This window comes from Gavia stellata, chromosome 16 (assembly GCF_030936135.1).
Source record: "Gavia stellata isolate bGavSte3 chromosome 16, bGavSte3.hap2, whole genome shotgun sequence".
Lineage (NCBI taxonomy): Eukaryota > Metazoa > Chordata > Aves > Gaviiformes > Gaviidae > Gavia > Gavia stellata.
Genome location: NC_082609.1, coordinates 1810395 through 1837320, shown reverse-complemented (window position 1 = coordinate 1837320; position 26926 = coordinate 1810395). Strand labels below are relative to the sequence as shown.

Sequence of the window (26926 nt, the reverse complement as noted above, 5' to 3'; positions counted from 1 at the left end):
GATGGCAAAGGTAGTTGAGCCTTGATCCCCATCCTCTCCCTTTGAACGATCACCTGTTCCTCACCACAGTCCTCCATATCCACGCTGCTGCTGACCAGCTCAGCGCCAACCCAACCAAAGCCGATATTCTTCGTAGCACGGGACCTCCACCCAGATGGGCTCCACACCCCGCTTCCAGCAGTCACCCTACAAAGAGGTCACCGGCTTACCACCACGCCTGCTCCAGTCACCACGCACGCCTTGCTGGCACTGTTGAGATGGCCCTAAACCCTGCACTATAAAGACTCCTATATTCCAAAGGGCTTCCACACACTGCTACTGTATCACTTACATTTGGATTTGCAGTAAGCATGAACTTAGCAACTACTGTTTAATGATTTAACTTTCCCATTAAATGGTACATTCACTCAAGAAGACTTAAACAATTTTCTGTTAATTTTATTTACAGTCTGCAGAGTGTTCTGTAAAACAGTAATGATTACAGACTAAAACACACAACATACATATTTTCAAACATTTAAATAAGCACAGTTTATTCAAAAGTAATTCTACACACTACTTTTTCCATAAAAATATAAAAAATAGTTTAGTTACTATATTTTACCTAAACCAAGATATTTAAGAATTCTTCCACATGTGATGCCCCCTTCCCAAAAAAGGGGTACTCCAAGGATAAGAAATTTAGGGGACTGCATCACAAATGAAAATACGAATGCCAACTGCTTCAATCCAACAAAAGAACAAATCACTTTCAATTTGCAACCAGTTCTGCAGTACACATTTGGATTTTGCTTTTGCTGGGGTTTTTTTTGCACTAACTTGCTTCTCCCATGCCAGATTTTCACAGACACGTACACACTATTACATAAAAATAATGGACTGACTATACTGCAGACTATAATGCCAGTCACTATGTGCTCAACAACACAGATTGGTAATCTTGCATTACACAACAATTTTTTGCAAAAATATCAAAAGGGAAACACTCTCCTTTGGGACGTCTATTTAAAGGCGACTCCTTTTCTTACTGAGCATCCAGTGAAAATAGCCTTTTTCCTATCTCCTTGAAAATAGTGCCCATTTTTGTTTGTTACTACTATTTCTCTGTTTTTACTGACCATATTCCATATGGAAAGCTAACGGAGTTCTGAAGAACACCCACTCGAGCCCTTCTCTCACTAGGATACATTTACAATACAAAAAAGGCACAAAGATGAAACTCCTAAGCAGCATCAGTCACAATCCTTCCACTGTGCACGGCTCCTCTTTCTTACACAGACACTGCAAGAGACACTCTGTCTCTCAGAAAATACTACAAATACATGAGCTAAGGAAACAGGTGAGTTGAAAAGACTAAAGCCTCTGTACGGTACAAGTAGGATACTGATCATTAACGAATGAACACTATTTAAGTTTTATGTTGCAGTTAAGACTCAACCTGGAAGCATCAGGAAAAGCCATCAGGAAAAAAGCTCAGCAGCATATAATACATTTGTTAACGGTGAGATGGAAGGCCCTCTGTGTGCAACATTGTGCATTCAATTTCAACAATGACAGTGCTCTACAGCCAGCAGTGTAAAACTTTTGCTTTTAATAGTTCAGAGGATTTTCTAAATGTAAGTGAAGCTGTCATAAACCAAGTGGTAGCATATGATGCACAGCATGATCTGCAATAAAAAGCTTTTGCTTTCCAGCATGTAAACATCCAGGTTACTGGACCTTAGCTCATATAAACAAATCTGATGATAGATTTTTCAACTAAAAAAGTAAAATTTTCCATAAAAGGATAAACCACAAAAATACTCTTTCAGTAAGTCTCACGTGCCATTTAATACCTTTCATCATGTCCTATGAACAATTATGCAAAACATTTAGAAAGTTTTAGCCGTAGAAATATTGACCAGCTAAACTGTTTGGCAACCACGTGCTCAAAACATCTTTGAAGAGTGTTATCATTCACTGAACAACAGTTCTACACTGTACCACACTATTTCTTCTTCTTTTTCTTTGGTGGCTCATCATCAGAACTACTGTCTGTGCTGCTGCTGCTACTGCTGGAGGAACTAGAATCCGATTCGAACTCTGAAGAAGAGGAAGTACTACTCGAGGATGGAGAAGATGAGGAAGTAGAGGAGCTCTCATCACTGTCACTGTCGTCAGAAGAAGAGGAGGTAGAAGAATCTTCACTGTCAGATGAGGAATCGCTAGCCGAACTGGCACTGCTACTGCTGCTGGAACTGGTCACACTTTTAGATCTGAAAGAAAATACACAGATGAGAACAGGCCTACTAGAGACAGCATTCATTACCCAGTGTTCCTTATACTGTGTTGTAATCCAAACAGCAATCATTTGGTCTGAAAATTTCCAGGCCTGACAATCTAAGACAAATTCCCATGCCTCCCCTTCCCAATTCTGAACAAATACATTTTGGCCATTTGAGCAATTGCAGAGTGACGCCACGTACGTGAAGTAAGCCAAAACAGGACTACAGAAAAAGGTTACGTTTGAAAGCTGGCAAGGATCTTGTTCATAGGAACGACAAGTGTCTTTACTGACTTGGCTAAATAGAAGAACAAGGCTGCGAGAGAAGCGTGAATGTCCTGCACTACTAAGGCCTCGGGGAAGAATTAACAAAGATCGGTTCCCTAGCACACCACTGTAATAAGGAGTGAAATTTTGGCAATGTAGAAGTTGGTGGAAGTTTCATCAGTGATTTCACAAACGTTAGAATTGTACACAACGGAAACTGTTCTTAGATTACTCCTGGCAAAAGAACCCAAATTACCTGCCACTACAGGATGCTTATGTTTTCAGGGTGGAGGAGAAAGGGTGGAAACAGTCCAAGATAAAGACAGAATTATGAACACAGCAAAATGGATTTCTATATCCTCTGCATTTTTTTTTTTAATTTTTCTTTCATTTTTAACCCTTACTGAGGCTGTTCTCAAGATCAAGGTCTCTGATTAATGCAATTCCAAGAAAGTACAATTAAATTCTCCCATAGATCTTTCTCCAAACAAAGTGTAAAGGTACTAATTCACCCCGCTTCCCACCAAGCCAACCAAACAGCATGCAAAAGTGCTAGAATATAATAATGCAGAAACTTCTTTCCCTTAGAAAATTAATGTAGTAGTTTTTATCAGAGGGTTTGGTTAAATACAACAACTCAGGAAATGCCTATGTTAAGGCTAGAGAAAGCGTAATGTTTTTTTCATCATATCAGCCATGGTCATGTCAGTTGACAAATCTAGATGCACGTATTAAGCTATGAACCACCTAAGTTTTTAATACATCTGTAATCTGTTCTCTCTGCGTGCAGACACAATGGCTATTTATTAAAGATAAATCCATAAGGGCTGGTTAAACACAGACTTATTGTTGGTGAAAAACTACTCTTAAGATGACGAAAACAAAAAAATGGGACTAGTAGTTTAAGCAGTTTCATCAGATGTGCAGACCCATTTATATGGACAAGAATCAGCCAGAGGATCCCCTGAATGACAACTTCGACTGAACTTGCTTTTCCTAATCACCTTTCACAGAATCCATGGAAGCAGCCCACAGACCTCCACTATTTCAGTTATAATCTGAAACCCACTCACAGAAACATCAGAATATAACACTTGATACTGGTTCTCCTAGAGGAAAGCAATAGTTAGACCTATGAGAGAAGAAACAAGCAGATACTTGTTTTCAGGTGATGCAATATGTGGTCTGTTGGTAGTTACAGAAGGAGGATAGACATGGGAGCAAGTAAAATTCACCTACTTCTCCTTGTCCTGATTAGGTAAGGTGACAACCCAGATGCTATAGATCGGTAGATCTAAGATCTTTGGGTCTACTACACCACTGTAGAAGTAGAAAATTTCTCTAGCAGACAAGCATTCATTCTGCTCAAAACAAGTTCACAAGTGTTAGTATCTTCTTCCACAATTGATGCATCAAATCATACAACTGCTGCATTTTGTAACACATGCTATCACCCCTCTCCGAGACTTTCAGTCCTTTCTCATTCTATTGCAATCACCTAACAACTCCAGGTGATTTTAAACTTGCTACTTAAATCAAATCTACAATTTGGGGCACAATCACAGCTGGGTGCCTGAAGAAACAAGTGAATTAAGAGATGATTTTGCCCTTCAGACAGGTAGATTTCTATGTCACCCAAGCATGAAGTGGGCTTTCAATTAATAACCACAGTATGCCATATGGGAACGTTGAAGCCAACATGCACCCAGAACATGCTCTGTGTCACCTGAGGTCACAAGATTGTACAACAGCTGTTTTGCCTGTTCCTGTTTTTCTGGTTAAGCCTGCAGCTTACTTATTACTGTTTATATCAAAACAAACATACACTATGTAAAAGGTTAGTGCTCACTACTGCTAGAACCTTAACTTTTGCCTTTTTTTTTTTTTAGATCTGGAACTTACATATTCAATGGTAACGCTTCACTGAATTTTCCACATTTAATGCTTCCTGTATCGTAATAAAAATGTAAATAGCAAACGAACTGGAAAGGAATTTATATTGATGGATTCAGTGCTTGCATAAAAACAGGATAACAGTTCAAACCTAGAAGAGTTTTAAAATTTTAAGGAAAAAGTGACCAGTCCACCCCCTCCCCCATAAATCCTTTTGCTCTTTTCGGGTTTGTATTGGTTTAGAGTTCAAACACTCTGAAAATCATTACGCCAAGTAGAAGACTGCAGCATATGAGAAAGCTGACGCAGGAAGAGGTCTGAACTACATTGTTTACAAATCAGTTAATTTATGATCTCAGTAGTCCTAAGTAACTCCAACAATAAATGGACACGTCTGGGAAAGGGGCCTTTGAGAAAACATATTCTGATAGTAGAACAAGGACACTCATGAAGTAGTATTCCAATAAAGCCACCTTCCACACGATAGCCTAAAATAAAGGCGTGTTTTAAAAAACTGCTGTGGCTTATTTAATGACTGCCACACAAAACAAAAGGCCTAGTCTTTAAAAAAATCTTCTGAAAACTGTTTTTAGAAGATCAGATTTAGAGACAGAGGACAGTCAACTAAATGCAAAGAGATAATGAGTCTATTACTGTACAGACATCCCCCGTAAAACTCCTAACATAATTAGCAGGAGTATTACAGCCAGAGTTGTAGCTGTTCCTGAAAGGGTTTCACTAATAAAGACAGAAGCTGATGGCGGATTCCCAAGCAAACGTTACTGCAGAGTGAAGTAGAAATAATGTCAAAAGAGAAAGACTTCTTAGCTCAAATTAGTACTTGAGGCTGGGGTGAGGTTTAGTTCCTGGATTTTGTTTTGGTCTGGGATTGGGTGGGTTTTTTTGGTTGGTTTTGGGGTTGGGTTTTTTTTTTTTTAGATGCTTTATTTCATTCTCTAGACAAAGCTTCAGAGAGAGACAGCTGCTATGAGAAGGGAATGAAAACAACAAAAGGAAGAGCAAGATGGTTAGGTGGAGCAATTACAGACCAGAAAACAGTATGCCCTTGTTGCACAATTGTTTAAAAGATACTTGATGAACTTTGAGGCAGAAATAGGAAGATTTTTATTACTGAAGCAAGGTCATGTAAAGATAGGACAATCAGTAGGGAGAAAAGCAGAGGACAAAGAATTTTGAGTTTTCAGACAGGGAGGAGTAGAAATTCTCCAAATGTCTGTTATACAAATGCCTGTAACAGCCTAAAAAGCAGTAAAATCAAAACTGTGTTTGCAATGTTGACTATCCCCACACACCTCTTCCAGGTCGCCTGCTGCAATACCCAGTGCAAGATCACACACTGAAACAGCTGCACAATTTGTCACCCTTCCCCACATACCTTTTTTTCTTGGTCTTCCTTTCTGCAGTACTTTCTCCAGCGCTAATAAAGGGGGGGAAGAACAATGGCTTTGATTAATACAGTAGGAAAATTAAATAAATAGCAGCACAGTGGAGCTGAGTTTAATATGAGAAAACTGGTATCCCACCGGCAAAGAGCCGCACTGCTCAAAGTTCATTTGGCATCTATTTTCAGTCACTATTCAAACCAGAAAAACAACAGTACCTACAAATCAGGAAAGAAAAAAAAAAGCAGCAATTCACCTCTAATTTTCTGTGTTAAGTATGCTTTACTCTTCTTTACTCTTTTCTTCATATCATACGGACAATAACATTTTGGGATGGGAAAGGCATAGGAGAAAAGGATACAAAAAAAAGTTCTGTATAACCATATTTAGCAATAACTAAAATTGATTGAAACAAAGGGTAAAATATTGAATTAGTCTGTAGCTTTCACCATGCATTTCTTTCAAGAACAAAAAGACACAGAACAATCTATTTACATTGATGCTTTCCAGCTATTTGTCTTTCAGATTCCCATGCATTCATACACTCACAGAAAGTTTTAGTGGTAAATGACACAGAAGAAAGTTTCTTTTAACAAAACACAAAGGGATTTTTTTTTTTTTAAACCAGTCTTCACTTTTGCGTTGTTTTTTTTTTTAAGAAAATAAAATTCTTTCAAGTCAAATGTACCAGTCACGTCTTCTTCTACAATGCATTGCAGACATATAGCACATTAATCACACACGTACATTCCAGGTTGAATTAAGTAGTCCCTCATCGTATACTTACAACATGCTTAATGCGCCACTGTTATATGAGGAGGTTGTACATTCTTTCATGAACCAGGATACTTTTTCCTCAACTGAAACCTATTATTGGAAGCCATCTTAAATACACAGTAATAAAAGTAAAAACTGCAAATAAATTGCATTTAGAAATTAGGCAGCAGTAACTGTTGATAAAGACTCCAGAAAAGGGTAGAAAGAAGAAAGCGTTAAGTGTAAACTATACTGTATTTCAGTAAAAGTACTCAGTGCCATTTGTATGCCAGAAAAATGAGATTTTTCAATTTTTTATTTTCACATGTAGGTTATGAAAATATTACAATTACACAGAAGAGTTTTCCACACTCCCCACAATCTCCTGTGGGCCAGAGGAAGATTCATTGATCTTCAAATTTCGACCCAAATTATAGTCCCTCCTGTATTGCTGAATGCTGTTAATATTTATATTATCAAGGCCTTATACTCTTACCATAGGTAACCAGGTGTTTCACTGGTACGAGAAGTCACTGTGAGTAAAAAGAATTAGATCCAAAGCACCTTTCAGAAGATGGGACCTAATTCAGCATGGGAGTAACCTGGGCTGCCGTGGCACAGGTCTATGCTTCCCTCTAGCGTTTAACATACGGAGAAGTATAGGAGTTCACTGCTCTATGAAACTACACAAGTGAGAGGGGTAAATCCCCTGCAGATCAAACAGATCTGCTTCATGACACTCGGTCGTTTTCCCCGGGGCACCACACTGTTTTCAGGACCATAAGTAAGACTCAGGCATCCTGGTTTTGGATCAATGCAGTAACATCACTAAGACAGACACATTTTCTCACCTCTCCTCCCTTCCCAACTCCTACTCTAGGACAGGCAAGCAGTGGGCTTTACTGACACCAGTAAGCGAAACCTCCATAATGTCCATCAGAATCGTGGGGTCAACACTGGGCAAATAGAAGGATCCTGGAACAACTGCCGAAGTGAGTTAATGCTGAAAAATCTTGTAAGTGGTTGTCAAAAAGTAAATATTAACCTTATTAAACTACATTTGCTTTCTGGTTAATGATTCATTATTAGATCTTTAAAGATGATGATACACTCTGAAGCAGACCTGCAGGAGACCCAACTTCTCTGCAGACAAGAAATAACCTTCCAAAGCAAGCTATACAAACAGTAAAAGCATGACCTAGGAGGTTGTTCTTTCCATGAAGAGTAAGCTTCATCCTTGAAAGTGTAACATTGGCATCAAAGGAACTGGATGCCTCACAGCACAGTTAAGGAGCTTCAGAGAGCTTACAATTATATAACCAGTACGAATCCACTCCAATTTAACCAGGATTAAAAACTGTTCCTGTCTAAGGATTACTTAGTCCTCCTTTTGTGAGATGACTTTTCGCACCACATACACCTCGCACTGTGGGCTGTTAGACTTAACAGCTCAAAAAAACCTGCATTCATGGCAGACACCAGACAGTCCTGCAACTCCTATATAAAAATATCCCATACACAGACTCAAGCACAATGGCCAGGCAACAAGCAATTTCACCCTCAATTTACTATCCTCCAATGTTAATCTGCAGAATTCAGTAGAAATAGGGCAGGAAAGGAACAAGGAAATAATCAGAGTCTTAAACCTCAATCTTCATCTTAAGAGTCTTGAGTCTCCAAAGAACTCTTCCAAACTCTGTCTCCAAAGGGAGCAATTTTTAGAGCCTAAGCACTCCTGATTTCTTATCTACAATACTAGGGGATTACAATTGCTTCAGAATTACTCATTGGATCAAAATTAATTTCAAAACCAAACATTTTATGTCACTCAACACAAGCTAATGGGCTTCCACTCAAGTCAGTATTTCAGCACTTTGATTCATACTGCTGCCTCAGCTGAAAGAGCTGACGAAGTCAAATCAGACCTCTCTGCCAGAGGTTACCACCCATTTTCTTTCCCCATTAAGATAACAGAGCAAAAGGTGTGAACACTCTTCTGTAACTCACATCCTGGCAGCACTAATGACCTACAACCAACAGACTGAGCTGCAAGTGGCCGCAACAGCGGGTATGCTTCCAAATCCTCAACAATTTTAGCTGCAATGGCTGTAAAGGATACTGTCCCTCAGTGGGGCTGAGGCAACAACTGTCCCGCTACCATAACTAAGTTTGAGTTGCAATGGCAGAACGGAGACCCTCATACGTAGAAATTTCATGGAAAACTAATGTGCTACATTATTTTTCTCTTTGTCATCTGGAGCTGCTTGTTAAAACAATTATTAAAACTTGGAGGAAGCATAAAAGTCTACTCACAGAGTAAAGTGGAAAGGAAATCACATTACACAAATGCAGAATTTTGCTTAGATTCTTCTGTTTAGCTGCAGGTATCTTTCACTTTCTCAGACGTCAAAAAGGGAAATAATTATGCAATTCAGTGAGATGGTTTTACTTTATGTTTGAGAGTTAAAAACACCTGATAATCCAACTCTCATTCACCTGTTTAACCATTATAGCTCATAATGAACAATATACAGGAGCTGTGCTGGCACAGATCCACTGTCAGGTCATATCCAGAAGACCAGGTTTTAACTGCACAGTCTAACAGCAGACCTAAACAGAAGTGTAAGAATTGCTTCTTTGTTATAAATACATTTACAGTCTACACACCACCTTGCTTGCACTAGCACTAAACATATGAAACCAAGTAACCAAGGAATTTGGCAAACAGTACTCCATTACAAAAAAGGTTCCAACTATTTTAACTTTAGCTTAGTGCACATTTTTGTTTCAGACAGGCCAAAAAAATTTTTAAGCATATTTCAGATGAGCAGATGTTAATGAAAAACATTTTAATTTTGTGGGACCTGAGTGTACATATTCCACCTAACATACAAAATGGCTCTAAGATTGAGCAAGCATGACAGAGTCTGGAAGAAAAGATCACAGAAAATGGTCTAGGACACCATCTTTCCCACCCACACACAAAATTACCTTTTCATTAATAAAGTAGACATTTTCATTCTGCCAGTCTTACCTTTGTTGCAGTAATAGTCGCCTTTCTTTTTCTTTAAGGATTTTCGCTAACTGAGCTGTCCTCGAAGGTCTATGCAGGTATTTTCTCTTCCCTGTACATTCATACGTCCAATGTCCAAACTCTAAACATTTTTGACATCTTACATGCTGCTTGTTTGCCTCCCTATAAAAATGCAGAATTGCTTAAGTGACTGATTCCAAGTCTGTTCTACCTATTGAAAAAACATTTTTTTATCATACAGATTCTTAACAGCATATGTAGTTATGATTACACCAGACATTCATGGGTGCTTTAGCTATTATACATCTTAAAATAGGACAAAAACAGTAACATCAGATACATACAGAATGTAGGCAAACACATTGCAATTTATTAAAACGTTCTCATATCAGCTATTTCTGAAAGAGAACAGAGACACTTCTCCTCTCTTCCAGAGCTTCAGCTTAAGTCTTCTGCTGAAGCAGCAAATGCTGAACTACTGACATCTACTGTCACACTCATCAACCACACCTGAATTTCACTTTTAGTTTTATACTAGCTGCTGGTTAGCCTACTTCGCAATCTCCCTCACTCTTAAGATTCCATAATTTCCCAGCCCCTTCAGATATTGTAAGCAACATAAATATTTTGAAAAATGCTGCTAGGACCATTCTCTGTCAGTGAACAAAGATTAATCCTATCACCAAAACCACATTTTGATCAGCCTAATTGGCACAGCTTTTAGCATTATAGAATTGTACACCAGTTATTGGGAACAATTACATTGCATACAATTTGTAACTACTCAATACTTGCACGTGGTTCTAGCTTGCTCAGATAAATAACTGAAATTATGTTTCAGAACACTGTTAGCAAAAAGCAGGCAGCTTAATTTCCAAATCCTAGAATTTAACACTCAAGTACCAAACTGCCAAATTCTCACAAAGAGCCTAGGACTCTGAGAAGTAACACAGAGATGTTCCTAGTTGTAGCTTATTTGCATTTTCATAAGATCCATTAAAGCCTGGCAGAAGGTTTATCATAACACCAATAAGATTCTTGCTCACTTTGTGCAATGTAAATCAAGCAAGACTTCACTTACTACTCTGTACCATCCAAATACCTGAAGTATTTAGTGAGCATTTTACATCCACATTTCAGTTTTCACAGTGGTAAAATCCTCTGATTGTTTTGGAAGCCAGTTAAGGGAGAAAACTCATATTTGCATATTCTAGCTCTTACTCCACTAAGCAGAACAGCTTTTGCAAAGCTTCAGAAATCTTCTCACAGACACCCTCCTCCTTTACAAATAAGGAAACTCATACAGCAGTCAAGTGACTCAGTCAAGGTCAGAATCACAAATTAGTTTTAGAGCCAGGACTGAAATCGGGACTTTGTAGCTCCCGTACAGTTCACTGCAACTACTATCGCTTAGTTCCACCTTCTATCATTTTTTCCAAACACCAAAATACTAATTTTTCAAGGCCAGCCCATCTAGACTATCTGAAATTAACAGCCCTGACTTAACTAGGAGGAGGCTCCTAGACTGTTCATTTAGTATTTAGAAAGCATAAAGTGACAGACCAGTAGTGAGCATTTTTCTCTCAAAAGGAGTGGTGCTTTTCAAGGCAAGCTGAGAATTGCTTCTCCTTCAACTCTAGCCATCACCTTTTGTGACAGAATCTCGTTCTGAACATCCATCACTTTTTCAATGCAAAGAGGATTTGGCTTCATAATCTAGCCTTGGAAATACTAATCTAAATCAGCACTAGAAAACTACGCTGCACAATTAACTCGGACTCAACAGGAAGCAGTACGTCTAGTAATGAACAAAAAACCCCGAACATCTTTGAAAGGTTTGCTTTGTCTTGCCTTGGACTGCTGGCTCTGCCACAAGAGTTCCATATAAGCAGAATGATGATATTCCCTCTTCTTCACCAACACACAAACCCAAAAAAGTGAATGTTCTTCTATCTCAAACTAGCCCAGACCTGTCTCTACAGGAACAGAATGGAAGTTTAAAGCAACAGTAATATAACTCGGTATGTCCAGGGGTTTAGTACTACCCACATGACCAGGGCAGACAATTCTATGCAAACTAAAATTAAAAGATCAAGTCCTAAAAGCAATGTAAGTAATTACCAGGAAAACAGATCAAAATAGCTCAACAACTACAGATCTATAAATACCATATGAGCCCTCACAAGTTTTAACACTAATGAAAAGCAGGAGACTGAAGTAAACTTTTAACAGGTCTCAATGAAGTGAAGGCTGGCACATATACAATTCAGCGTATACCCATCAAGCACACAGAGACATGACAAGAAATGTTCCTTGACTCATAATAAAATAGCAACTTAAAAGAACAAGTATTCCATGAGTACTTTGAAATTCCAAGTTACTTTCCATTAGAAAATAGGAAAGAAATTATACTAGACAATAAAAAAAGGGAAGAGAATGCAGATGTCTTCCATATTCTATCCAACTCTTATGATCAGACAAAAAACCAAACACACTCCAAAAATTGAAACACAAGAAATAAATTATTCTAAGGAAGGAAAAAAAAATCCAAACCAGCGAACAAATTAAAAGCCAACACATGTAATACATGAGAGTGGACCATAGGCATTTGCTTAACATAAACAAGCAAAGATGTTGGCTTTTCCTCATCTCAGTGTTTGGTAATCAGCTCCCTTTGGTACTGAGAGAATTACTTGAATGCAATATCCCTATCAGAGTAAAGATCACTTGCTTTCCTTTTTTTTTGGCCTCTCTTTCACAGTTCCATAAACATATCATAACATGAACCTAGAACTTTTTTGTTTTTCTTAATCTGACTGGTGAAAGCCTACGATGAAGATGAGTGAATACCCGCATCACAAGACCCTACACACTTCACTGGCAGCCACGGCACGCCGACACCCGTAAGGCAGCCTCTTCCCACAGCGCTGCTAACCGGCCTTAACACCAAACCCAGAGTTTGAAGACGTCCTCTCCTTTTCCACAGCCCTGCTTTCATTCTCACGGCCCCACCGCAACGATGTCACTAGCCGCGCCACCCAGCCGTATTTCGGAGCGGTTTCCTCACAGACGAGCAGCACCCCGCCTCGGAGGCGCAGCGCCTGCGAGGAGAGGGCTCCGTGCCCTCGGAAAGCGCTCGGACCCGCGGCCCCCACTCGCGGGGGACGCCCGCGGCCCTGCCCCGGCCCCGCTCCTCCGGGCCCGCAGCCGCCCCTCCACAGCCCCCTTCCCGCGAGCGGCTGCCTCAGGGCGCTGCCCGGCGGGCCTCCCCTCGCTCCGGCTCGCCTGCAGAAACCTCCCGCTCCGCCTCTCCCGCCCTGCCCCGCCCCAGCCGCCCGCCGCACTCACGCCTGTCTCCGAGCGATGAGGCGGTGCATGGGAGTCGCCATCTTAGCGGCCAGGCCGGGAAGTGAGGCGCGGGCCGCACTGCATGCCGGGCCATGCCGTCCGCCGCCTCCTCCCATTGGGGGAAGGAGCGGCCGCCACAGAGCGTAAATCCTCCTGCGGCCGCAGAGGAGGCGGCGGGCGGACCGCGCTTTCCGCCTCCTCTCCGCTGCTCCGCGCTGTCATGGCGCCGGCCGCGCGGTGGGGTCTCTCCCGGCCCCCGGCGGGGCGGCCCGCTGTCCCTGCCGCCTCATCCCTGCGCTTTCCACCTCCTCCAGCCGGGTCCCCGCTGTCCCCTCCGCTAGCCCCGCAGCGCTCGGTCGCCGTGGCGCGGCGCCCGGCGTCTCCTCAGGGCGCTCGGCCCTCGGCGGCGCGGCCCCGCGCAGCCCTCCGCCGGGCCCGGGCCGCCGCCTCAGCCTCTTCGCGGTCAGTCGCGGGCTCCCGGCCTGCCGGTGCCTCACCGCTGCTTCTCTCTCCCTTCAGCCCACCTCTGACCAGAGCCTGCCTCTCACTTAAAAACTTGTAATTTTTCTCAGAAGGGGTATGTTTTAAATACCTGAAACCAGCAGCAGAACGGACTGTAACCGAGACAACCCATCTCTGACCGTGTGTGCGGCTGGGGGAAGCCGAGTGTTGAAGGCTTTATGGCTGATGTCAGGCAGCAGAAGGGAGGTGAGGAGCGGGGGTTATTGATCCAGGTCGCTCCTGCCACGGGGCACCACCTCCGAGCTGCTTCAGCGGGCCTCAGTGCCGGCTGACGTTGGGATAGCTTCACCTCCGTTAGTCCACGTGAATGATTCCACAGAGCTGCAGGTAGCCTGCTACACCTTCTCAAGAGCTTTCAGCTCTGCGACAAGTTGGAAAGCGTAATAGCTCTCTGGTCATAACATGAAGGCTCCAAAAAATGTTAGAAAGCGCTAGGTTTCAGGAAGGAGTAATTTAACTCATTATCAGGCCTAAAAAGGTTGCAAGTGTTTACTAACGTATTAATCTTTAGCAGGTCAGATTTTTATACCCCACACCCACAGAAAAAGAAATCTCAGTATGATTGAGAAGATCAGTTCCTCTACTGGTGTGGGTACATAACCATGGCTCAATAATCCATTAAACATGAACCTCGGGGCCTGAAGATACTGGTAAGCCATGTTCCTGTTGACCCAATGTGTTCTATACTTGATTGTAAGGAAATACAGTTCAGATATCTCTAGGAATCGTAAGGCAAATTCTTTCTTCCACTCCATTCAGCCCAAGAGACTGTACTCCCCCAGCTATGCCAACAGCAGCTTGTATTTTTGGCTCCTGCATCATCTCCTTATAGTCTCTGGCATGGCAGGCGAGGTCTAGGCACAGAAAAGAAGAGTAGCAGCGGCTGGAGGTTTCTGACGGCACATACCTGGCAGGCAGCGCCATGGGAATCTTTGCCAGCTGGCACAAGTAGAGCAGCCCCTATCCTGGATTCAGGGAAGCAAGGAATGTGGTTTCATGTGTTTGCTTTATCAAAACTCATTGTTATCTTATGGGATCAGTTTTAATATCTTACATTTCATGACATAAATCCTCACAAAAAACATTTTTTTAATGCTGAATTGCGATTACTCCTGCTATTAGTATCCTGGAAGTACTTTATATCCACCCGTTTTCAGTATTAATTCAGAACTGTCCTGCCATAGGGACAATTGATGGGCAATACATGGGCATTTCCCTGGACATTTACATTTAGTGAAATAGATGAACTGTTACCGATTTGTAGTAGTTTAGTATCAGCTATGTAGCTCTTTAAAATGTGCTTCTTGTGAGTTGGTGGTATTCATTTAGTATATACAATAAAAATACGTATTGTATTTTCTTAAGTTCAGTTGAATCCAACTGTACCAGCTGGATGACTGCTGTGTGAGGAACTGTAGAAACAGGGTAAAAGGCAGCCCTTGCTGAGAAAAGCTCACACTTACCTCAAGGCAAGAGACGGTACAACAGAATTTGTGGGGAGAAAAAATTGGAACGCAACAGTAGTGAGAACAGATGGCTATATAAGTTTATATTTATTTTAAGCAATTCATAGATGTATAAAAATAAAATATATGTCACACATAATACAGCAATAAAAATCTGATGCTTTCAGGCAATGAGTATCCCAGGTCTTGAATTAGCAGGCATGGGGCATAGAGGTGTTTCACCTCTGATGGTGCATGGTCAAGTCACAGCCAGGAGATACCAGAGCCAGAACTTCCTGCTGTGTGTCACATAATGTTTATGGTAACAGGGATGGGAGCAATGTCTGCTGGGTACAATGGCACCAATTAAATATCACACTGGGCAGGTAAGATAGGGAGGGATTCTCTTAGACATGAACAACTCCAACTCATCAGGATTAATTACTACGTGACTAATTGTTGAATATTCTGGTGGCTCCTGTCCCCAAACTCTGTAATTGTAACATCTAAGGCTAGTGGCTGTTCCGGTATGCGTCATGTTTTCTTCTATAGCTGGCACTGCTTGCGGTATCTAATCATTGTCCTGTTTTGGATGATGCTCCGCGATAACCTGTGATTAATCCTATGTGGCACCTTAGCTAAATTTTGGTGTGTGATGCCTGGTATGTTATAAACGCTTCTGAGTTTGGCCTCAATATTTGAATTTTGATGCCTGGCATCTCACTTTTAATGGAGAAAGTCAGACAGAAGAATTTCCTCTTTTAGGATAGAATAGCTGAGAACAGCTATTTATAATAATCCATGCTTTATAATAAATTCCTGTCTGATGATCCCTTTTTTACCTCAGCATCACTTAAAATCTGGGAGTAAATTACGCACTGCTAGCAGTATCTGCACTCTGCTTAACAACATTTGATGCTTCTAGCACCTGTGCAACTCTCCTAATGTGAATGTAGCAGAACGACGGTTCCCTGAATTTGCCAGTATAGCAAGATTTCTGATACATGCTGGATTACTCCATGGAGCGCATGGGCTTTTCCTTACACAGAGGCTTTCAAGATGTACCTTTTATTAGAACAATCAATTTAAAATCCTTCTACCTGATGAGTTTGAAAGTGTTCTTGTGAGTTCAAAGTCCGTAGGTTCCTACAGCCTGAAATCTCTGTTTCACAGCCATTCTTTCATTCGCAGGCAGCTCACCGCGGGGCTGATGAGTACACCGGAGGATGCGACTCCCAGACTCTCCGGACTAAATGTGCAGCGTCATTGCGCAGCGCTGGCCTCGCTGTCGGGGGGACGGTTCCAGGGAGCTGCTGTTGCTCAATGAACTGACTGTGCTCATAAATCCTGCCTTTGCACATTAGGTTGCTATTTAAAGTTGCAATGTCATTAACCTGTTTCTAAATATGCTGCGCAGGGAAATTCCTTTCCAAAATGTGCCCCTCTCTAGGCAGGGAAGGGAGGAGGCATGCAGGCAACACAGGAGAAAAAATGGGGGAAGTACTGAAGGTTCAGCGGCACCAACGCTGAGCTGCCTCGTGTCAGCTCCTTGGAGACCTTCCTCGCTATGCTCCCACCCCCCAGCACTTTTCGCTGCAAACATACTGCTTACAAAGCAAAGGTGTCACACTATCTGTCCAGGGTGTCTATGTGAAACTGGAAAAGTGTTGTCAGAGCTTGCTTTCCATGGCTTGAGAAGAATTGAGTCCATGAATACATGGTTAAAACTCCATTGCCAAGACTGCTGGCTACTAGTGCCAGTTACCCAAAACCCTGATCAGTCTTCCAAAATGACTAGCAATTAAGTAGCTGATAGCACTAATGCTGGACAATAATAATGATAAACAGGGAGCACTAGAGACAGTGTCACCTGGCATTTTTTAAATGTGCGGTTTACTTTTTTCCCCTAGCTCTCTTGCAGAACATATCCAAAAAGAAATCAGTCACATCATGTATTCTGTACTGAAAAAAATTACAAATTAAAACACAATTCAAATTGGACATAGAAATAATAAATAATAATAATAATAATAAAAAAAAAAAACAACAACCAAAACAAATAACCCACACTGGCTACTGAATTCCTGTATGTAGAGCTGTTATCATTTTCAGCATCAGAGAAAACTAAAAATGAGAGGCAGAAATACAGAAGGTCCTTATTCAGGCAAAACTGTAGGCTGGAAAAAAAATCTCAGTGATAAAGAATATAGTCAATAGATTTGAATTACTCCCTGTCTCGGATTTCCTGCCTCCACCCAGTTGTACCTTCAGTAACTGCAAGTTTACACATGCTCGTACATTAAGGTAACACATTGGTGTTGGCCAGCTTGCTTTGCTTCTCTGCAGAGGAAGCAAGCTCACGTGAAACTCCGTGTTACTCCTTTTGGGTACACAAAGCAGTTCTTTTAAATTTGGCTCAGGTATTTCTAAATAGCACTACAGTCGCAATGTGGACAGAACCTAAGATACCAGAAAGTCTTTTGTTCTGTTCTCTGCCTTTCCTAATTCAGAACAAAAAGTAAAAAGTTTGACACTGCCTATGAAATAAAATGTTTGGAAGAAATGAAGTGATCATACCGAAACAGGTTTTATTTCTCTAATTAAAGCTTTTCCTGATGTGATTCTTTTGCCAGGGCATCTGGAGCTTGGATTTCCAGATAATAACCTAATTTCTCCCAGGAAACAATGCCACACCTGTCGTACAGCTCCAGACTGAAATCCAAGAGCAGGGCAGGGTGTCTGGGGTGGCAGAGCTTTACGTCAGGACCCAATAAAAAGTGGTTTACCGGAAAGTCTGGATGGGTGCTGGGCTGCTGCGCGTTTCAGCTGGCTCTGAATCCACCCAGGGTTACAGAACCAAAGATTTAAACAACGCAAAGGGGTGCTTTCTCAAAGCTTTTCTACTATTTCCAAACACAAGTTGGCCTAATGGAAGATACTGTCTCTACCTACAGAGACTTCCTTAAGAAACAGCCAACCTAAAATGAAGAAAATCCCGATGTTTCTCTTCATCACAAAACTGGAACAGCCAAGTGCAACAGCACTCACTGCAGGGAAGCATGAACACGGTACCCTGCTGCTCTCTTAGAACTGGTACAAAGAGCAAAACTCCGATTTCCCCAAAGCCAGAGTGTTGCCTGTATGCTGCATTTATATGGTGGTTTTCTTGCCTTGTGCCGACTGGTGGGTTTCAGGGAACCGGCCTCATCACAGCGTGTTTGACCACATCAGGGTAGGGAGCTCCAGGTGAGATCCCGTCTGTTGTGATATTTCAGCTGACTTGCTTGTGAGAAGCAGAAATGTGGGAATCCCTTCCTAGGCATAAAACAAAGCAGCACAAGCTCAAAGTCTTTCAGTTATGTTTCTTTGTCTCGTAACTTCCCAAGCAAGATGGGTTCCCTCATTTCCTCTTCTGTATTTTCCTTGCAGTATAAATTGCTGAACGTATTATGACATATTTGCATGGTGAAAAGGGTCTCCTCTAGCAGAGTCACAAAAAGTATTTGTTTCAACTACTTAACAGGTGATGGAAGATTTGGCAAAATAAAACTATTTATAATATATATAAGTTTAATACCAGTATGGATATAGGTCTGTTCCAGCAAAATCGACGCAGATACTCAATATTTGTATCAGTAACTAAGAGCAGACCCTGGCTCTATGCATTAAAATTCCAGGCCTGCATAATATCAGGCTCCTTTGGTATCCACCATATAAACAGACAATTAGAGGATAGTACAGAAAGCTGAAAGAAAAAAGATAGAAAAGCCAGTTTGAACCATTACTTGCCATTCACATGAAGGAAGCTTCTTGAGCCTCAAATCAGATTAGTCTTCATTAGGTCAGCTGTTGTAAAAATACATTGAAAGGGCTAAGGCACCCCAAAAATCTGTTATCTAGATGGATGCCCAAGCACAGTTCCCATTGAAATAAAAAGTAAAAAATAGGCTTTATTATTAGAATGCATTTAAATGAACTCAATTTATGCTCTGTGAAGTTGAGACGAACACCCCTTTTCGGGGGGGGGTAGCATTGATGTGGCGTTGCTATGGGACTGTGGTGTTATTCGGACTGTACCCTCGGCGAGTGCCTGCTGGGTGACTGTTCCCCGCTCCAGCCTAGAAAACTCTGCCCTATTTTTAGACCCTCAGCTCACATTTCAGCGGACGCCAAGTATCCCTGTGTGTCAACAGATCCCGAATGTCTCCCGATGGAGCGTAAAGCACGCCAACGTAGCAGGGACGTCATTTGTGTGTGCGGTTTGTGGAAGCTTACATCATTAAATATGTCACTGGAATGTATTAAATGGATTTAGAACAAATTCAGATGTTTTTCTTTCCTGGGCAGACAGCCAGCAGACCGTGGTGTAGAGAGGAGCCGCAGCGGCAGGCGGAGGGGCTCGGGGCTGACGGCCGGGCGCAGGACGGTGCAGCCGCGATGCCTGGCTGGCAGTCCGAACCCGAACGGGACGAGAGGGGAAGGCTGTCACCCGCACAAACTGCGGGTGCACGTCACACACAATACTAGAACCTTTAGGAGGTTTGTGGATAGTCTGGATGGAGAAAATAGGGGCTGAGCTCCCGTCCGGTGCCCAGCCACAGCCCTTCGCCCTTCCGAGGTGGGCTCACGGGGCCGAACTCCTGGATCTGTCAACAGTAGGAGTACAGGCGCCATGGGGAAGGGCACGACAAGGAGTGGCTGTAGCCTCAATCCTCAGTATTTTAGGACTTGTATGTTTTGGGATTACAGAGTTCCAAGTTACCTTCTGGGTATCGCTGCTGCTTACAGTTATTGTGGCAACCACTTCACAGAATCCCATCCATACACTTACGCTGATTCATCTTTAAAGCTGTTTTCTTCCTCCCAGCTCTCTTGAGCAGGCTTTCCAAAGCTTGATTGCTCCAATTGCTCCAGGATCACACTAATTTCTGAATTAATTTATTGGTGATCCATTTATCCATTTGTTCATGTCAGCCGTTCTTAAGTTTAAGCACTTATTCCCATCTCCACTGTGTTTACAGGCAGTGGTTGTATCCCCTCTTGTATTCATTTTGCTCGTAGGAGGGCAATCTCCATCCATAATAACAACTGTCGTTCCCCTGACCATCAGTGTCCCTTCTGGGGGTCTTCTCAATGCTTGTGAATGTGCGTGACAGGAATTAAGCGTAGTATTATTCTATGTACAAATGGGACTAACACTTTCCTGTCTCAGCTGGAGATACCTCAGGCATCTTAAGATACTTTCTTCTTCATGTTTGCACGATACTTGCCACCCACAGCCGTCCTCTGATCAGCCAGCTCACACGCAAGTCCTCTGCCATTATTTTCTAGTGATGAGCTTCCAGTTTCTATGAGATTTTTTTTGATCTTAGTTCATGTGTGCATGACCTTAATCTTTGTACCATTGAATTTCATTCCAGTCTTACTACTCCAGTCATCGGGATCATGCAGGTTTTCATTGGTAATGCCTCCTAATTTTACGTCACATCAGAAAACTTAATCGCAATTAAAAAATTTCTCTCCTAACGCCTTGCATTCTGTGAAGGGATGTACATTTGCGTGCAGCATTGATCATCTTTTTTTCTTTAACACAGCCAATGGTTCATATTTTGAAATCATATGACACCATCTTTATCAATATATTAAAAATTCTTTCTGCTGGACTTGCAGCTCAGTTCAGTGCCTCCAAAATTCGGTGGGGAGGCTGACACCTTAATTGCGACCTGTAATTAAAAGCTTATCATGCTGCAACGGCTCATGGACCAACACGCTGAGAGGTATCTTACATGTTTGAAAACTGTTCATGCAGGCAGGCTGCCCCGGGGCACTGATTTTCAGCGTTAGGAAGTATATGCAAAACTAGGAACTAGCCTTTAATTTTATAATTATGATGTATGTGTAATACACAACATCCAGGAGCAAATAGTTGTTTCAGGAAACATCTGTATATTCTTTAGACTTACATGTTTGTTGCTGTAGTGCCCTTTACTTTCCAATATTGTTTTTCTTGTATCCGTTTTTCCTCCTTTTTTTTCTATTTGCTTTTGTCACATTCCTTTGGGAAATTTTCAGTTGGTGGCTTTGAGTTTTGCTTGGTGGGCAATTATCCATCTCTGATACTTCGGTAGCTGTGATGGCTTCCTTTGTAAACACAGGGAATCTAATGCTCTTTCAAGCTTAATGGAAAACTATGGAGATGAGAATAAGAGGGAAATTTATCTTTTCAACATTTCTTTGACAGCAAATTCTTGAGATAACTGCACTGATGAAAATGGCTCCCGAGTAACCTTCCGCAGCATGGAGCGGTAGGATTTTCTGGGAACTGTGTTATATAGGGTATGATTCATATCAGAGTTGGGGCAACACGATACTCAGATACCCTCAGCTGAGGAGATTGCAAAGCCCATTTCTATTTGAATATCCCAGAATAGCACCATGAACCATACATTAGGGGACACGCAGTGACTATTTACAGCAGCCCAAAGAATAGCCTGTGACAGACATCAGCTAGGACTTATTTTAAGCCCATATTAATTTTCGTGTTTGGCCGGCATTAATGAATTGCAGGACATGCCACTGTAAACAGAGTCTGAAGATCCTGGGCGTACGCTGAGATACACCGTGGTGGCAGACTTGCTGTATGTAAGTACTTCCACTGCAATCATACATCTGTTTCGCATACAGAAAATAGAAAAAGAAGGATGCTTAATCTGTCAGGCAAGGATTTCTCTGTGCAATTCCCAAGAGGAATAAGTTTTGGGACAGTCTTCAGGCTGCAGACTGAGATCAGGGCTGACTAAGGCACCAGTCGAGTAAACCACTGAATGAAAGCATGAGGAGGATACTTTGAAGAACAGACAAAATCACCCCTAGCATACAAATTAACAGAGATGCATCAGCCTTTTCCCCATTTTTTTTGTACCCGTGGTTTCTGAGGATTAGATATTCGTAATGCCTGTGGCTACAGAAGACCCGTTTGCAGCTGAAGGCAGTGAAATGGTACCAAGTATATCAACAGCAAATTATTCCTTCTTTAAAAAATAGCCATGAGTTTTAGACCATGCTATCATTACATTTTGAATACGTTCTCTGACTCATGTTTTCTTATGTATAGCAGTAGTTGATCAAATATATAACTGAATTCTGAAATCTTGAGCATATGATGCGATTATGAAACTTTAATGCTTTTGCTGTTTTGTTTGCATTATCTTCAAAAGTCTAAGAATTTCTGAGACATTTTGTTCTTAGAATAATTGCCATCTATTTTAAAAGAGACAAGTTGCATCTTCAACAGCCCTTTTTTGATGATGAGTCTTCTGTGTTTTTCTCTTTAATTTAAAATAAAATTACTGATTATTGTGACAGCAAAAGAGCTATTTATCACTTTCCTGATAAGCAACTAAGTAGCAACATACACAATACATTCCAAATGGCAAACAGAGGATGTTCAAATAAGGAATATAAGAAGGAATATTTGTGTCTGGTAAGGATTCACAGATCATGTATTTAAGTGCAGAAGAAAAAGCCAAGTTACTTGCTTGGAAGAAGACAAAGTCTGCCTTGATGTAAGAAACAAAATTACTTCCTTAAATTAACATGACAAGGTGCTATGCTACCTCATAGTTGAATTTTGCCTTGATATTTCTTAATGTACTGGGACATTTCTTCTAGTCATACATCTCCGTTAAAAGCAAATGTATCAGTGCTGTAAACCCAATTTGAAAATGTGCTAGCAAGCTTGTGAAAGCAATGATAAACATGCAGATTTCTCCCCGTAATTTCCAGCATGTCAGGTTTATTTATTCGTCATTTTCATGGTCCAGGTCTTCTGGAATAATTAGATCCCATGACAGAGTTTTAAAAATCTAATATAATAAATACCTCTACTAATTAAAAGCTGAAAACCACTGAACTTAAAATTCACGAGTTCGTGGCAATTCCAGGCCAGGAGTAATTTCACAAGCTAACGGACAGTTTAACACAGAAAGGCTTAAACAACAGAATGACTTCAGTGCACACCCGAGCAGAGGACACATCTGTGGGACACCACAAAACAAACCCCAGCTTTGAAGTTAATTGAAACAAATCTTCACGCTGTAGGCATGCTTCCTAAGCATCCGCAGAGAACTGCAGCAAGGTTTTCTGCCTCTGTGTTGGCTCTGGGAGTTTGTATTTGCCGGGCGAGGGAAGGTGGAGCAGCAGAGTCAATGGGGTGTCTGGTTGGGCTACAGCAGGACAGGCACATGCGCCCGGGTCCTCCCGGGGATCAGGTCCAACGTACCCCCGGGCGAACGCTGCAGTGCTGCGGGTGGAGGCTATCAAAGCCATACTACAGAGGACATAAAAGGTAACTAAACTTGTGTCTGTTCTTCTTTTAGTGCCTTACCATTGTACTGGGAAACGGGCAGAAAAGCAGTCGAAGAATGTGCTTTCGGATCAGGCTGCCCATTATTCCAGACATTTTTTCTTCCCGCTCTTTGTTTCTCCCTTTTTTTTCCTCTCACTTTTCACATCTTCCTTCTCTATGCATTTTACCCACCACATTGGCATAGGCAGGCTTCATTTCCCAGTTTATTTTCCACACTAACATAAGCAATAAAGAAATTAAGACTTACCTTTTGAGTATCATTTGTCTTTAGATCGCTCCTCTGAGGGTAAGTGTCACTCTAATAGCAGTTGTTTCAGGCTGTTACAAATTTAGCAGACAACAAACACTGGTTTATTCTGAACTGCCATTTGGAAAGACCATTGCCACACTGAAGGCTAGAAATGTTGACCAAGGTCTGATCTCAGTGGGCATATCTGTATTGGAAATTGGATTCAGATAAGATGAAGATGCTTCTGTTATTCCAATTCCTTTCCAAATGCAAAGCTTGTCAACTACGCATAGCTGGTCAAGCACACAATGTTGATCCCCCATGGGGAAGGGGAACCGTAGGGGAGCAGAAGAGTGAATGTTGCCCACAGTGCTCCTCAGGCTGCAAGGCACAGAGCTGAGAAAGGCGCCCGGACCGTTGGTGAGCTGGCTAGCAGCATCACTCCCAAAACCGTCCCTGTGCACAGCATCTGGATAGACTGGATATTAGGAAAAATGTCTTTACAGAGAGAGCGGTGAAGCAGTGGCAGAGGCTGCCCAGGGAGGTGGTGGAGTCACCATCCCTGGAGGTGTTCAAGGACCGTGTGGCCGTGGCACTGTGGGACATGGTTTAGTGGGCATGGTGGGGTTGGGGTGGTGGTTGGACTTGATGATCTTACAGGTCTTTTCCAACCTCTGTGATTCTGTGATTCTGTGATTCTGTCTTTCAAGGTCAGGGTGGGAAGCTGCTTCACTGTACTGATGCCCCAAGAAGGGGATGCTCACCAAATTAAGTATAAATGCCTTGGTACTGGGTGAGGTGCACACTTTTCTGTAGGATTCTCAGTGCCCTCAGCAATGACTACGTTTTTGTAACATACTGAAAGTGAAAAATCTGTGGCAAAAGGAACAGCCAGTCTGGATTCCAACAGGATTCATCAGAAGTTATAGGAGGGGGAAAAAATATCAAAAAAGCATAGATAGAATAAAAAAAGCATATATAGAATCAGCTACTTATCATGGCTTCAAAAGTCAAGCGCTGTCAAACTCATAGGTAAAATCCAGCGAGTTGAGTTACCCCAGCTGGTACTTTGCTCTGTCATTTCACAGTTGCTCTCTATACTGCAAATCAATCTTCACCAGGGAAGAAATGATAAAGCCTTATTAAAGAATACATATTACAAGAGTTCAGAATAAGCTATGTGTCTTTCAGCTGTCATCAAATCCTAATTATTTCTTGGAAATATTTCTTACAGTCTTTTCATCTTTTGTCCATTAGAAGTCTCACTTTTTACAAGAAAACACATTCAGAAAATAGAAGAGAGTGGGGAGAATCATAGAATCTGTTCCACTTCAGATGACTATGTAATGAGACCCCAGGTTTTGCATCGATTTATTTATTTTTCCCCCAGCTGGGGGTTTGCATGTGCAGATCAGGCCAGTTTGGATTGGCAGGGCCCCTCTCTCCCACCTCCTTCCCATCCCCACGGGCAGCATCCCTGGCGAGGTCCCAGGACCGTGTCCTAGCCCAGGGTCAGCAGTCGCACACAGCAGGCAGCTGGTGGGAGCCCGTCGGGGCTCCGGGGCTCCAGGCTCTCCGAGACAGATCCCCTCTGACGCCAGGCTCTCTGCTCCCCGGCCCCTCCGCTGGCAGGGTCTCTCCTTTTGAAAACGAAAGTGAAAAATGAAAAAAAGAAGAAACGGGGTGATGTTCCTCGTGCTGCGGGTAGGTCTTGTACAATATTCTCCATGCGGAGCAGCGGGCCTGTTTTGTTCCTTGGCACCTCGCTCTACACCCAAGGACGTCCGAGGTTAAACACTTCATTATTATTCTGTCATTAGCAGCGTGATGCAATTCCCAGCCCACCGGCAGCTGCCAGAGCGGCGTCACTCAGCACGCTGCCAGGAATCGCAAACGCGTGGGGCCGAGGCGACTCAACAGCCTTTGGGGAAGAGTCCTTCCTGCTTTAAATATTGAATTTCTCTGCCATGTGTTTTCTGTATCATTAAAACAAGGAGCAGTGATGTAAATATAGGGCTGGGAATTTGGAAGCGTACTGTTTATAACACTTCACATTGCCTTATTTTAGGCACGTTTTATCGCAGAATAAAAAGCATTCCCAAACATTGAGTTTCACAACAGTCACGAATGTAAGATAAGTATCAGAACTGGGTTTGTGTTCGGATGAATCCGCCAGTCCCCTGTGCCTGCTTCCCAAAGCGCTCCCCTCGGCAGAACTCTCCCTTACCTCCGTGCTGCTGGGAGGAGCAGGGCCGCTGTCGGGCTCCCAGCGGAGCAGTCGGACCGCTGCCCCATCCACCCTCAACCTGCTCCCGCCACCACTGGGACTATGGAGCTTTTAGGGATTTTTTTTTTTTTTTTTTTTTTTTTTAATTTTAGCTTTTTAGGAATTCCTGATCCCTAAAAAGGACTTTTCTCCAGCACGCTCACAAAGCACTTGGTGGCCAAACGCTTCCCTGGAAAACACGAATACATACCACAGTGATGCCAGCCCAAGCCCTGAAGACAGATATACTAATATTAAAATTGTATGTGTTGATTAGAGACCGCCTGTCCTGCAAATCCTACTGGATATAAAGCAATCCCATGCTAAATTTTATTGGTAGCACACCTGGAACCCAACTGTCTTCTAACCACGTTCTGAAACTCTGAAGGGATGAACCCAGCCTTGGATTTTCGTCTGTGACTCAGAAACAGCCGGAACACGGTTGGGTCACTCGGCCCGGTCGTGTTGGAGCCATGGAGGTCTCCCGTGTTTTACCTGCGAATTCCCACAGGGAGAAAGGTTTAATGAGTACTAAACACTTCTCTGTGTGCGTATGTATGGTTTCGATGCGGTGTTTTTATGTTTTATGCAGAGGAGGTCTGGGAAAAAACAGCAAATGACAGTTCACCTCCTTATTGCTGTAAAAGTTGGCCGTTGTGTGAAAGATGAGTGACATAGAGATGCTACCGATACACCCTTTAGCTAGCTGCGAAACATCGTCAGCGAGGCTTCCGTTGATTGTTTTAGGCCTCGAGGTTGTTAAAACAGAAGGTGGAAGAGATTTCCCGGTCATTTCGGGAGCGCCGAGGCAGAATCACCGGTGTCGTCTTCTTGAGCTGACAGGACACAAAATGGCAGTGTCCCAACAGCAAATGTAATTCCTCAGGAGGCGTTTAGGTCCTTTTCTGCAAAACGTGTGTGTGTTTCCAGAATTTGTGACTTTATTTCATGCTGTTTTCCTTCAAGCCCCCTCTGTTATACTCAGGTGATTGCATCACAGGGAAAAACCCATAAATTGGGTAAAATGGCCTTTCTGTTTGCACTGAAAGCCAGAACGCCTCCTTAAAGCCTCAAGCCCAAAAGGGAATAACAAGAGAGAGGCCCCTGCAGTGCTGCCGAGCGCTGACTTCAC

At 42.4% G+C, this 26926-nt stretch overlaps 1 protein-coding gene across 1 annotated transcript; it reads right to left on the bottom strand.

Moving 5' to 3' along the window:
• Window positions 1–491: 491 nt before the first annotated feature.
• On the bottom strand, window positions 492–13005 carry ZCCHC10 (zinc finger CCHC-type containing 10). Its single transcript, XM_059825443.1, has 4 exons — window positions 12965–13005; window positions 9617–9778; window positions 5820–5861; window positions 492–2255 (listed from the first exon to the last, which is right to left on the bottom strand). Exons 1-4 carry the CDS (start codon window positions 13003–13005, stop codon window positions 1988–1990), a joined length of 513 nt encoding a protein of 170 aa, XP_059681426.1. The 3' UTR covers window positions 492–1987.
• Window positions 13006–26926: the final 13921 nt, after the last annotated feature.

What these genes read in the sequence shown, in the direction of transcription:
- ZCCHC10 (XM_059825443.1), bottom strand. Translation starts at nt 13,005, where the DNA reads ATGGCGACTCCCATGCACCGCCTCATCGCTCGGAGACAGGC. An exon ending in CTCATCGCTCGGAGACAGGC is followed by an intron (nt 9,779 to 12,964) that starts GTGAGTGCGGCG and finishes GCATTTTTATAG; the next exon opens with GGAGGCAAACAAGCAGCATG. An exon ending in CGACTATTACTGCAACAAAG is followed by an intron (nt 5,862 to 9,616) that starts GTAAGACTGGCA and finishes CCCCTTTATTAG; the next exon opens with CGCTGGAGAAAGTACTGCAG.